This window comes from Erpetoichthys calabaricus, chromosome 13 (assembly GCF_900747795.2).
Source record: "Erpetoichthys calabaricus chromosome 13, fErpCal1.3, whole genome shotgun sequence".
Classification (NCBI taxonomy): domain Eukaryota; kingdom Metazoa; phylum Chordata; class Cladistia; order Polypteriformes; family Polypteridae; genus Erpetoichthys; species Erpetoichthys calabaricus.
Window position 1 is genome coordinate 94,015,633 of NC_041406.2, and position 12,945 is coordinate 94,028,577.

A 12,945-nucleotide genomic window follows, 5' to 3' on the forward strand; every position below is an offset into this window, starting at 1 on the left:
CATTTTCTCATCCTTAATTGCATCATTACTCTAAATCCTCAATCTCTATCAAGCATTCATTGAAAGAGCAGTTCATAGTTAATGTCCCATCCTGTGTCTTCTTTACGCCATCACCCCCTTAAACAGCTTTGAAGTTGCCTGTCACAGATAAAATGGTGACTCAGCCCAATATATTATGGCAAAGCAAATTAATTTAATCCTTGAGGGAAACTCCTATAAGGAAGAAAGAAAATAACTCAAGAATACTATTTATTACTCAACTGTAAGTGAGACATGGAAGTGCATGTGTTTTGAACAATACCTTAAATAATTTGGCCTCTGGTATTGTACCCACTGGCTCTTCTGTGTAGGGAATATTTTGCTCACTGAAGAAATCTTTAATCCCAATCTCACATACATCTACTCCAAATACTGTATGACCCATGTCTGCCAACCTAAAACATAAGAGGAAAAAAATTGTAAAAGATCAATATTTTTTGACAAATCCGTTACTCATTGATGCAGTTTCTTGCCAAAAAATGAAACTGTGTGTTTTGCTCCAACATCTTAAACTCTTAAGTAACGTTTGTAGTGTGAGCTGGGATGATGGCAATTGTTGGGCCTCCACCACTACAAGAAATCTTTCTATAGTTTGGATTAACAGATAAAAAGTATTGGAAAAAAATCTTGGTAAAAAAGATTTAGTAAGTTAACTGCTGTTTAGACAGTATCACTCATGCAAGCCATGGGAACGGCTGCCTGGACATGAAATGGAAGGTATGGGCATGACAAGAGTGTTACCTCATTCTTACTGTACCTACCCCTCTCTTGTTTCTCTCAGACTGGAGGACAACATTTGGAACAAGCAGTGATGCGACTTCTGGCCCCAACCACTCCACCCTGGGACCTACATAAGAAGAGAAGTCTACTGCCATCATGGACGCTGTTCTCAGTGAGAACGCTACATTTAATAGATGAGAAGCCATCCAGGAAGCCTAAAGAGTGGACTGCTGGTCCCATTGTTTGTTTTTTTAAGTGCCTTTGTTGTGGCTAATGCCATTGTTGATTAAAAGTGTTGCTGTCAAATGGCTCAAACTGATGACAGAGTTTTTTGATCGTCTCCCACAACAGTATGGCTACCTTTTCAAATAAACGAGCATCAGCTTCTTTTAAAATTAATGTTTAATGCTATACATTTAAAACAGAAGTCAACTTTCTGGAATAAAATGTTATTCCTTATAGAGAAACTAGCCAAAGTACCCAGCGCTGCCACTACAAATAAATGGGGTTAAACTTTCTTTTGGAAATTGAACATGACTCAGTACAACCCACGATGAGACAAAAAGACATACTCTTAGAAAAAAGCTGTAAACCTGAGAGACAATACCATAGCCTTGTCCCAGTGCACTTGTGCTGCCTGATGGGAATTGTAGTCTCTGTGTTGGCACTTGACTTTGGGTTGCCTCCCTGCTGTTATAACCCCTCTTACCAATACGACACATAGCCTATGTTTTAAGTCAAACCAATGGCAAGGCACGTGCAAAATTTGGTAAGAATCATTTTTGGACACTTTAGCATGATTAGTGATCAAACAAAAGAGACATCCAATGAAAAACAGCTTACGGTTTTATTCATTTACATATTTACTAAAACTCATATAAATCCTTTATATTATTCTTAAGTAGCTGGTAAACTGTGGGAGTGCTTGACAATACAAGGCTGTGTTCTTACACTTATGAGACTGGTTGGTAGTCCCAACATAAGTGAATTATCTAATTTAAAACAGTATATCAACTTCCATATGCTTCTCACAGCTTAAATTGTTGGTGTTGTCAGGTTAGTAAGCTCTTTTTTAACAGAAGAGAACCACAAACCATGCAATAGCAGCAGAAGATGAATGAATAAGGAGAAGAGATCTAGGTGTGACTTTTGACTGTAGGCAGCATAGTATCCACCCTCAACTGTCAGTAAGGGCATCCAAAGCATATTAGTTATTGAAGAAAGCAGACTAAATACAAAGTTTTAAGATGACTGGTTTCAAGGCCAGATTTTACCAATAAATAAGAAGAGTACAGTCTTTGGATACAGCAGACCTGGTGATTTAAAAAACGAGTTATCTACAGTAATTGCTAAGTCAATTGTGTTAGACTTTCAAACTGCCTTAAACTTTTTTTTTTAATTTGCTCATCTCTTCAGAACATGTCATGGCTTTAAAATGTAAATTGCTAAAAGAACTCACCATTTCATGTCAACGGCTTTTCCACAAAGAGGAAAAAAGAATCGGATTCCTTTCCTTCCATTCAGAATTTTTTCAAGGTATTTTTTTAGTAACCTAAATAAATAAAAGTGTATGTTAAAGACCTATAAAAATAGCAGTATAAAAAAAAACAAAAAAAAAAAAAAACATGAGATGAAGTGAAAAAGTTTTAGCCCCCATCTCATTTTTGCATTATTTTCTATTTTTCACAGTGAAAGTTATTACACCTTTGGTCAAAACCTAACATTAAATGAAAGGGTCCAAAAATAAACAAATAACACAACATGCTGTTACTTACTTGATTTTGTATTAAGATAGATAGATAGATAGATAGATAGATAGATAGATAGATAGATAGATAGATAGATAGATAGATAGATAGATGATAGATAGATACTTTATTAATCCCAAGGGGAAATTCACATACTCCAGCAGCAGCATACTGATACAAAAAACAATATTAAAGAGTAATAAAAATGCAGGTAAAAACAGACAATAACTTTGAATAATCTTAACATTTACCCCCCCGGGTGGAATTGAAGAGTCACATAGTGTGGGGGAGGAACGATCTCCTCAGTCTGTCAGTGGAGCAGGACATTGACAGCTGTCTGTTGCTAAAGCTGCTCCTCTGTCTGGAGATGACACTGTTTAGTGGATGCAGTGGATTCTCCATTATTGACAGGAGCCTGCTCAGCGCCCGTCGCTCTGCCACAGATGTCAAACTGTCCAGCTCCATGCCTACAATAGAGCCTGCCTTCCTCACCAGCTTGTCCAGGTGTGAGGCGTCCTTCTTCTTAATGCTGTCTCCCCAGCACACCACCGCATAGAAGAGGGTGCTCGCCACAACCGTCTGATAGAACATTTGCAGCATCTTATTGCAGATGTTGAAGGACGCCAGTCTTCTAAGGAAGTATAGCCGGCTCTGTCCTCTCTTGCACAATAATACAATACCCCAGATCTAGTGTGAAAACGTTATTGCCCTTCTGGACTTGATAACTGATTAGTAACTGTAATTAGTAATTACAGTTATTAAATATTAACTGTAATTAATTATATTAATTACAATTGTAATTAGTAACAAAGGGCCCTGTAATAAGAGGAAAAGAGGAAGGCCTAAGAGAAGGATTATGGATGTGGTGAGAGAGGACATGCAGGTGGTGGGTGTAAAAGAGCAAGATGCAGAAGACAGGACAATATGGAAGAAGATGATCCGTTATGGCAACCCTTAACAGGAGCAACCGAAAGAAGAAGAAGAACAAAGGGCCCTGTAATGAATTTGTGCCTGCCCACTATTGCTTCCTGCCTTGTACCTAAAGCTGTGAGGGTAGGCTCCAGCTCACAAATACCATGGCAAGGATTAAGCAGCTTCAGGAAATACGTAAGTGTGTGGTTTCAGACAGTTACTGATCAGTTTCCTAAAAGAATGTGGAGGAATTTTGGGCAACATCATGGCCAAAATGCACATCAGCTGTACCCCACTGGTGGATGGTCTAAGCGAGCAGGGGGCAAACAATCAGGAATAAGAAACAGGTATTTTGGACCACACAAACAGAAGAGAAGCTCGTCTGTCTGACTTCTGTGTTTTACATACCACACGACAAGATGGAAAAAAGTGAAAGAAAGATGAGATTGTGAACGAACTTGTCGTACCTACTAACCCTATGCATAGCAACAGGTGAGTCAGGTAGTACGTTATTAGCCATTGTAGCAGTTAAGGCTTTTGTCCACCTCTTGAACCCTCAGGTACCACTCTGAACATGAGGTAAAAGTACAACAATATTTTAATTTTGTTGTCACGTGCACAAAGCACTCTCCACACGACACTCATATAAATCAATTCACTATTCAATAAACAATAACTCTCCTCCTCGCCCAGACACTTTGCCACCCTACCTCCCAGCTCAGCTCAGTGTTCTGGGCTTCCCACAATCCTTTTATAGCTCCTGACCCGGAAGTGGTTCCAAGCACAACCCACAAGTCCATTTCCTTCCGGGTCAGGGCAAACAGTCCTTTTCTTCAACCCGGGAGCACGTTGTTTCTTCCTGTCACGTGACCGTGACGTACTCCCGGGTTATAGGGCACATGCGAGCTTACGAGCCCCCCTACAGCGACGCCTGGTGGCCCCCAAGGTATCCAGCAGGGCTGTGTATAAAAACTTCATAGTCCATGAGGCCCTGCTGGAACTCGGGGCATGTCCACGCTGCTGGGAGAGCTCCTCCTGGCGGCCTGGGGGTGAAGGCCGGAGAAAGAAGCCGGCAATCCACCACACCATCACAAAAAAGGGTGTGGACCCCAGGGGGAGCTCCAGCTCCCCAAACACCCAACACAAGCAGACATGCACACAAGTCGAAAGCACAAAGAGTCTTTTATTGTGGAAATCTCTTCCAATGTGTGGAAAACTCTTTCACAATACGTGTTTCTTGCCACAACAGCCACGTACAACAAAGCACAAGATGGCACACTCTTTGTCTTCTCTCTCTGGCTTGTCAAAAGGGCAGACAGCTCCTTTTATCTCCCACCCAGTGGTACTTCAGGTCTCTTCTGCACACGTGATCCAAAAGCACTTGCAGGTAGGATGGAAACCCCATGAAATAGGGCTCCCCAGTCCATGTAGCAGCACTCATGGAACCCAACAGGGCTGATTCGAAGAACTCCATGTTCCATGCTGCCCTATAGGAATCCGAGGCACCACTACAACCCTGGCGGACTGCCATCTAGTGTCCTGTGCACACTCTCTCCCCCAGTCCTTCCATCTCATGGATGTCACAGTCATTCCTTACAAGGGTAAGTACAAGTTGTGCTGGAAGGTTGGCATTAAGTGCCTAAATTTGACTTGAGTGATTTTGACTTGTGTAAACTGACATTTTCTGGCAACAAGATCAGATGCAACTCTGACATAACCCACAACTAGAAGTCGTCTAATTTGACATCGACTTAAAGTGTGCGCATGTGGACAGATTTTTTTTATTTTGAACACAACATTTTTCATTAGTATTAAATTAAGCACGTTAGCAACTAACCTGCTGAAAGTGTACAAAGGAGGGAACATGGGGAAAAATGGCAGTGTCCAGATTTGCAAAGCTGATAGAGAGAGAGAGAGAGAGAGAGAGAGACCTGTGCACACTGACTCAAGCCGGTCAAGTCTGCCATGGCTGCCACTACTAAATACTGAACTGAAGGGGTGAATACTTATAAATGGAAAACACAATATTTGATTCCATAAGTAATTTAAACCACCTTGCAGATATCTGTTTTCACTTTGACATTAACAAGTTTTGCTTTCTGTGCATCAATGTTAAAAAGGCCAAATTAAATTTACTGTGATTAAATGTTGTGTAACAATGAAATATGAAATCATCCAAGGGCGTGAATCCTTTCTATTAGCACTATAGATCAGCGTCACATGGTGGTGTAGTGCATTGCAATAACATGTCAACCTTATATGGCAGATGTGATCCTATGCTGGGGTACTTCCTCCATGCATTTTGCATATTATCTCTCCCTTTCTATTTTTGTAACAAGGAGATGTTTCTGGAATGATTCCATTTGTTGTTAAGCAAATATTTAAATTCTGACTAATCTATACAAGTATGTGCATGGGTCAGTACCTTCTGGGTTCTGCTTAACGCATTTTAATGCAACAGGGTAGCTTGATCCTATCTTAGGCTCATTAGATGAAAGGCAGGAATCAACTCCAGTCAGGAACCAATTCATTGTAGGTCTTATTCACGTATCAGGGACAATATGGCCTCTCCAACACATACACAGACACACACTTCTTTTGGGATATAGGTGGGAAAAGCCACACAAACACATGGGGAACATGCAGCCTCCACATAAAGACAGACCAGGTTCTGGATTTAAACACAAGGCACAATGCAAACCACTGTGTCACCATGCCACCTTACTTTTGGGGAATAATAAATTATCCCACCATTCACTACTCTTTTCCCTTGCATTGATGAGTAGGAAATGGGCCATAATAATACAAATACATTAAAAAATATATTAAATGCTGGGTAAACAAGTGGCACACGTAAATGGAAGAATGCAAAAACACATGTTTACAGACTCCTGATCAAACAAGACAAAACACAATAATTCAAGCTCTACTAAAAATGAATAGATGGCACATTACAGAATAGCAACCCAATTACACGGCTTACTCATGGACGGTATCTTGATGAAATCCAATTTTTCCATCCTTCCATCGATCAATCCATTCATCTGGTAACATGTGTCTTTTTTCTTGAACTTGAACATCATAGTTGTCAGTCATGATGAAGACAGTGTTCACTCACACTGCTCCAAAACAGCCACGAATATGAGGACTATAAAAGGAAACAAAGGAGACGGTCATTCATTCTGAGATGTTAGCCCTTGAGTTATTCTCACAGAGTGACGTTCCAACAGGACAGAATGACATATATACTTTCTAGTAGAGGTGGGCGGAATGACCAAAATTCTATATCACGGTATTTTTCTAAATTCTGCCGGTTTCACGGTATTAGACGGTATTTTTTTCCCCATGCATGAGTGGATGTTAACCACATTTTCCACTGCAATTACTGCAGTAGACTGGCTAAGAATAACCTATTAGACTGTTATGGGAATTGTACATCGTACAAAAAGACATTTTAATGTGCACACAAGTATTAATACAGGTTTGCATGGCCCCATAAAGTGATAGTTTTCAAGGGGGTGGCACTAAAGAGAAGGAATCACATTGCATGACAGATGCAGTCAAAATATAGAACCTTTAATTGAACAAATTTTGCAAAAGCTTAAACTATGATTTTGACAACATATTTTCAACCATCCAAACAGGCATTTAGACTTAGTAAAATATCCAGAGGTGTTTGTCAAAAGTTGGATTGCACTGAACATGTCTTAGAAAAGGAATAAATAGTAAATATTTTTTGTAAACCAACTACACTTTCTGTTAATGTTAACAATCTCTGTCCACTGACACGTTAAAGTGACTTTTTAAACAATTTTACCATCATTAAACTGCATAATATTTAAACTAATAAATAATAACAATAAAATACATAATAGTATTACTGATAGCTGCACCATTACTTCAAGGCTTCAAGCCCAGGTGCATTACACAGTATTCACCAAATTAAAATAAAATAAAACAAGTGCAACTTGGTGATGACATCTTTACCAACTGTACCATCATTTAGGTAAACTGCATTAATATGGACCTTGCTTCAAGCTAAGCTACATACATAAATAATAAAAACTGCAACTTGCATTTATAATGCTGTTTGTTGTATAGCCCTATGGAAGCGCATTAGGGCCACTGTGAAGAAAAAAAAATATGGACACGGAAGAAAAAAACAAACTATATGTCGAGAATAAATTCGACATGTTGACTATGTCAAGATTAAAGTCGACATTTCCACTTTATTCTCATAGTTTATTTTATAATTAAAGTAGAATGTTGTAAACTAAACTTCATCCTAAAATCAATGTTTAATTTACTAGATTTTCTCAAACCCCGTCACAAGTTAATGCAGCACATCAAATACTTTGTGTTAAGTGTTCCCCGACCCAGTCGTTAATCACTATGCTTCTTAAACTGACTTCCTCCGCACTAAGAGCAGGCGCCTGCAGCAATCACCGCACAGATAAACATCTTTGTGAAATTAAAACTAGTTATTAACTTAGCCGGCAGAGTGTTCAGAACTTTAAAAATATCTTCGTTATACATGTTTAATTATGCCATCCATTCAGAGTTGCGCCCATTTCTGAACGAGTCGCCAGCACATCGCAGGATCAATACAAGCAAAACATACACTAGCAAGTACAAAAACAAGTACAACTTGGCTTGCAGTATTATCCAGTAGTATAGACACAGTATTTACACATCTGACCTTTTAAAACTAAAGTATCTCCAGGCGACGGACGAGACTCCTTTTTTTCTGCAAAACTTTACTTTTAGTTCAGTTTATGAATGCTCTCTGTCCATTTTCACCGCGTGGGATACCTATGCTAACGCCCACTATTTGGTGGTGTAGCAGTGAAAAAGAGCCCTAGTGCAACAAATCTGTGTTTAGTGGTGTAGCAGTGAAAAAGGTCCCCACTTGAACAGTTTCCTGCTGCGCCACGTTCCGAACGTCGTTTAGGCAATTTAAACCGGTGTTGCGGTATAAGAAAAATCCATATCATAAAAAAAATAAAAAACGGTTTTCGGTATGAACCGGTATACCGCCCAGCACTACTTTCTAGTAAAAAATATTTTGCAGGGAACCACACAAAGAGCTAAAAACATTGCTTAAAGCAATCCTACTTTATGAAAACTCCACCCCTTCTCGCTTCGCTCGCCAACTCCCGGGTTTGGTTTACCGGATATACACTGCCTGGCCAAAAAAAAGTTGCCACCTGGATTTAACTAAGCAAATAGGTACAAGCCTCCTATTGGATAATTACTGCATGGGTGATTATCTTTCAGCTGGCAACAAGTTATTTAACCCCAACTGGTGCAATGAGTTGCTTCTCATTTCTTAAACAGCCATGTCGAAAGACACATCTCGTGGTTGTGGAAAAGATGTTAGTCTGTTTGAGAAGGGTCAAATCATTGGCATGCATCAAGCAGAGAAAACATCTGAGGAGATTGCAGAAACTAAAATTGGGTTAAGAACTGTCCAACGCATTATTAAACACTGGAAGGATAGTGGGGACCCATCGTCTTCGAGGAAGAAATGTGGCCGGAAAAAAATCCTGAATGATCGTGATCGGCGATCACTTAAACGTTTGGTGAAATGAAATCGAAGAAAAACAACAGTAGAACTCAGGTCTATGTTTAATAGTGAAAGTAAGAGCATTTCCACACGCACAATGCGAAGGGAACTCAAGGGAATGGGACTGAACAGCTGTGTAGCTGTAAGAAAACCACTAATCAGTGAGGCAAACCGGAAAAAAAGGCTTCAGTTTGCTAGGGAGCATAAAGATTGGACTCTGGAGCAATGGAAGGTCATGTGGTCTGATGAGTCCAGATTTACCCTGTTCCAGAGTGATGGGCGCATCAGGGTAAGAAGAGAGGTAGATGAAGTGATGCACCCATCATGCAAGATCTTGGTGAAAAATGAATGCAACACTGGATGGAACTAAATCTTGTGACATTGCAGAAGCTTATCGAAACAATGCCACAGCGAATACGTGCCGTAATCAAAGCTAAAGGCGGTCCAACGAAATATTAGAGTGTGTGACTTTTTTTTTTTGGCCAGGCAGTGTACAATTTAAATTGTTATTTTCATGGGAATTGTTACATATGCATTATTTTCACTTTTACTTTAAAACTTTTGTAAGAACAATACTTGTCCTTTATTTCCGGCCCCGGACATGGTTACATCTCTTTCTCGCAGGACGTATAACGCTGCTCGCGTTGTGAAGGGGGTGCGGCTGAACACACGCTATGGAGATGCCGTCGGATCATATACTGTCTTTCTGCTGCTTCTGTCGCGCCGCCCATCGAGCATTTTAAAGCCTGTACAGCAGCTGTTCTTTTGCCACTTTGTGTCTCTGCCACTTTCTGCTGCTGGCGAGCTGTGTGTTTTGCTTGTCGCTTGTGGTTCTTTTAAGAGCTGGGAGCAAGTTAAAGTGTCTCTCACGGGACTTCAAATTGTCTTCCGAGAAGATCACATCTCGTCTCCCTTCCAAAGATTTTTTTTTTTATAATAGAGAGACATATCTATAAAAATGAAATAAATGTCTATGGAAGGACTAAATGCAATAACTTATCTAAAGATCTATGTTTTACCAGCTACTTTTCATTATTCTCTGCATTTTCACAATTAAAAATATATAATGAGTAAAATGTTATTACTCGTGTAATTTTATTTGGAGTGTCTGACAGTTTGTTTTAACACAGATACAGAATCCAGATTATTCTGGATGCACCCTGCTAACCATCTCACTGATTCACCTATCTAGATGGCTGGACATTTCCTATAAGAAATGCAGAAAATAAAATGTTAAAACTGGGAAGAGGTCATTGTTTAATATCGAATTTACCAGGGGTATCAGAAACAAGGGTACTGATGGCAACATTTCAAAGTAACACACCGGCTACTGTTACAGCTCAAAGTGAATGATGGGGAACACTCCCCTCCTCTGTGAAGTGAACTGCAGATGAGAAGTTTGTTTAGGTCAGGCAGTTGACAGATGCAGATCAAAGGAGGATTGGGAAAAATGCTCCTGTGTAAGGATTCTACAGAATGTAGAAATTTTGTTTAATGACAGACTGGAGAGAACGAGTTAGGGTGGAACAGGAGGACCAGGGGATGTAGGTTCCATTACTGGTGTTGCTCTCAGAGTGGATGTTAGGGAGTCTTCTCCTGGTTTCATTGAAGGCCCTGTCCACAATATGAGAAGGGTATCCTCTTTTGATAAAGAAACTCATTCCAAGTGCTTCATTATAGAGGTCAACATCTTCAATGCAGAGGAAGCAGAGTCTAAGGAACTGTGAAAGAGGATGAGAGTTTTTAGTGTGCTGAGAATGGATGGAGGTCTAGAAAAGGTAAGGGTGTGGGTCAGTTAGTCAAACAGAATTCATTCTGTATTAGGGAATCCATTTCTGGACGGGTTTATCCATTCCCAGGAATCCCACATGTCATTCCCGGAATCCCGGGCTCCCGGGAATGACACAGTGCATGGGCATCTCACATGTGAATGGTTTTAGAACGAAGGACACTTATTTTTAATAAAACTACTGCAATATGTTGACACCAATAAAAGACTAACCTTAACTACAAGCAGTTCATGCTGTCATATAAGTACATGTATCTAGTTAGTTGCGGTAATAAGAGCGTAGAAAGCACAACGTGTTGAGTGTGCGGTCGTCCAGGCGAGAGCGCACCTTCGTGCAGAGTACGCCAGCCACTGGGAAAGCCCGCTCTGCCTCCACTGAAGTAGGTTGCACAGTCATCAGATACTGATACACTTGTTCTAAACAATGCCCACACTTGCCGTTGCTCTGAAACACCGCCATTTCAGCTTTTACTGATGAATCCAGTTTCTTGTCATCATTCTGTGATGGCAAATTTCTTGGCACAGATAATGCGGATGCAACAGACTGACGCATTGCAATTTCAAGTTGCTGTTCAAAGCTGTCAACAGCACAGACGTCAATGAACTCTGCCCCATCCCGGCATTCGTGAGCTGCAGAATGCAGACACCTCCCAGTCCACTGTGCTCAGTCTTAGTGGGAGCCGGGAGACTGACTGCTGCTGGTCTGTTGTTGACTGAATTAATGAGCAACACACTACACTGTGGGCCAAAAAACAATGCCACTTAATTATTTTCAACTATAACACTGTTATTTCTTGATCGATTTTTACACTTTTACATGCTATTTATGCGAGCTTGGCCGTTCCCGTTTTCCCAAGAATTACAGCAGTTTCATTCCCTGGAATGAAAAATGTCCAGGGAGCCCGGGAATGGATTCCCTATTCTGTATTGTAGTTTCTGTCAAGACGTACGGGTACAAAAACAGCTATTCTGCTTACTCTTCTTTTCTTTCTAAAGATTCTGGAGTGAGATTTATGAACAAAGGTAAAAGATTTTAAATTTAATTGAAAGATATCTTGTGCATTGCACGTTTAGGAAGGAGAACGCAGGGGATAGGTAAAATTTTGCTACACTCCAATCTGATGTAGCTGTGCCTCTGCATTTATTGAACACACAAAAATGGGAGTAGGTATTCCTCCCTGGTAACCACAGCCATCTCCGGCAGATAACCAGAAACTTGAAACTAACATCTGCAATACTAATACAACTCAATTTTCCTCCTTTCTTAATCCGCAAATTACATACATCTTATGTATTTCTTCACACATTTTGACAAGACAGATGTATCTGTCCCTTAAGATGGCCAGACAGAAGATGTCCAACACATTTCTATAAACTATTATGACATACTTTGACTTGTAATATGCTGAACAGGAGCTGAACTAGTACTGTAAAATAATTGCTTCTTAGCATTTGGACCTGTGGACGAAGACTTCAGACAAGACAGCAGGTGTGGTTATATAGCAGCTTTATTTTTCAGCACTACAGTGAGCAGAGTTTCAGAAAAGCAGGCAATCAATATTACATGACAGCGTCAGGGCTCTTCTGAACCCTGTCTGTTGGGTGGGGCAAAGTTTTTATACCCCTAGAATGCGTGATTTAATATCATTATGAAATGCAATAGTCGACACTTTTATTTTACACAATCCTTGAGCCCCTTCAACGCCCCTTGTGCAACTTGATTTCTTGGCCCCTTTTTATGGCGTTCAGATGTAAACTAAGGGAAAACGTGATAAGGCAGACTCGTCCTTTGGACAAATATTTTTCTGTTTGCTCAGCAAAGCATGCTTTTAAAGCTTACTTCTGCTTAACTTCTCAGACATGGATTAGTACAAGGGAACGAAGAGAACATTCATCTTTCACAGACCCTAATTTAATTTTGAGTCAATGGGCCATCTGTGTGGAGTTCTTAAGTTCATCTAAGGTTCTTCTGTAAGCTCCATCGCCCTTCTCATAGTCACAAACACATGCTAGAAGGTTGACTGGTAACTAAATATGCCTGCTTCGGGGTTGGTGAGAGTGTACCCTGTGACAGAAGAACGCCGGGTCCCCAGTGTCTGAAGGAGAACACCGTGCACAGAAAATGGATGAATGGATGTCTCTAATGAGTACTGCCTGTATATGCCCCTTGC

At 40.3% G+C, this 12,945-nt stretch overlaps 2 protein-coding genes across 19 annotated transcripts in view; one reads left to right on the forward strand and one right to left on the reverse strand.

Annotated features, from left to right (window-relative positions):
* Nucleotides 1–12,945, reverse strand: part of LOC114663507 (probable thiopurine S-methyltransferase) — a 261,664-nt gene that overhangs the window by 236,455 nt on the left and 12,264 nt on the right. For 6 of the 11 annotated variants that reach the window (XM_051935751.1, XM_051935753.1, XM_051935752.1 and 3 more), the window contains 3 exons: nucleotides 6,403–6,567; nucleotides 2,219–2,311; nucleotides 302–434 (listed from right to left, as the gene is read on the reverse strand). The exons of 3 other annotated variants lie outside the window; for them this stretch is intronic. In XM_051935751.1, the coding sequence (XP_051791711.1) occupies nucleotides 302–434; nucleotides 2,219–2,311; nucleotides 6,403–6,515 (339 nt within the window). In that variant the 5' untranslated portion in view covers nucleotides 6,516–6,567. The remainder of the gene's footprint in view (nucleotides 1–301; nucleotides 435–2,218; nucleotides 2,312–6,402; nucleotides 6,568–12,945) is intronic. 2 more of the 11 variants (XM_051935754.1, XM_051935757.1) reach the window with 2 other exon arrangements.
* The window catches only part of LOC114663782 (doublecortin domain-containing protein 2-like), a 346,685-nt gene that overhangs the window by 137,975 nt on the left and 195,765 nt on the right, over nucleotides 1–12,945 (forward strand). The gene's annotated exons all lie outside the window — the stretch shown is intronic.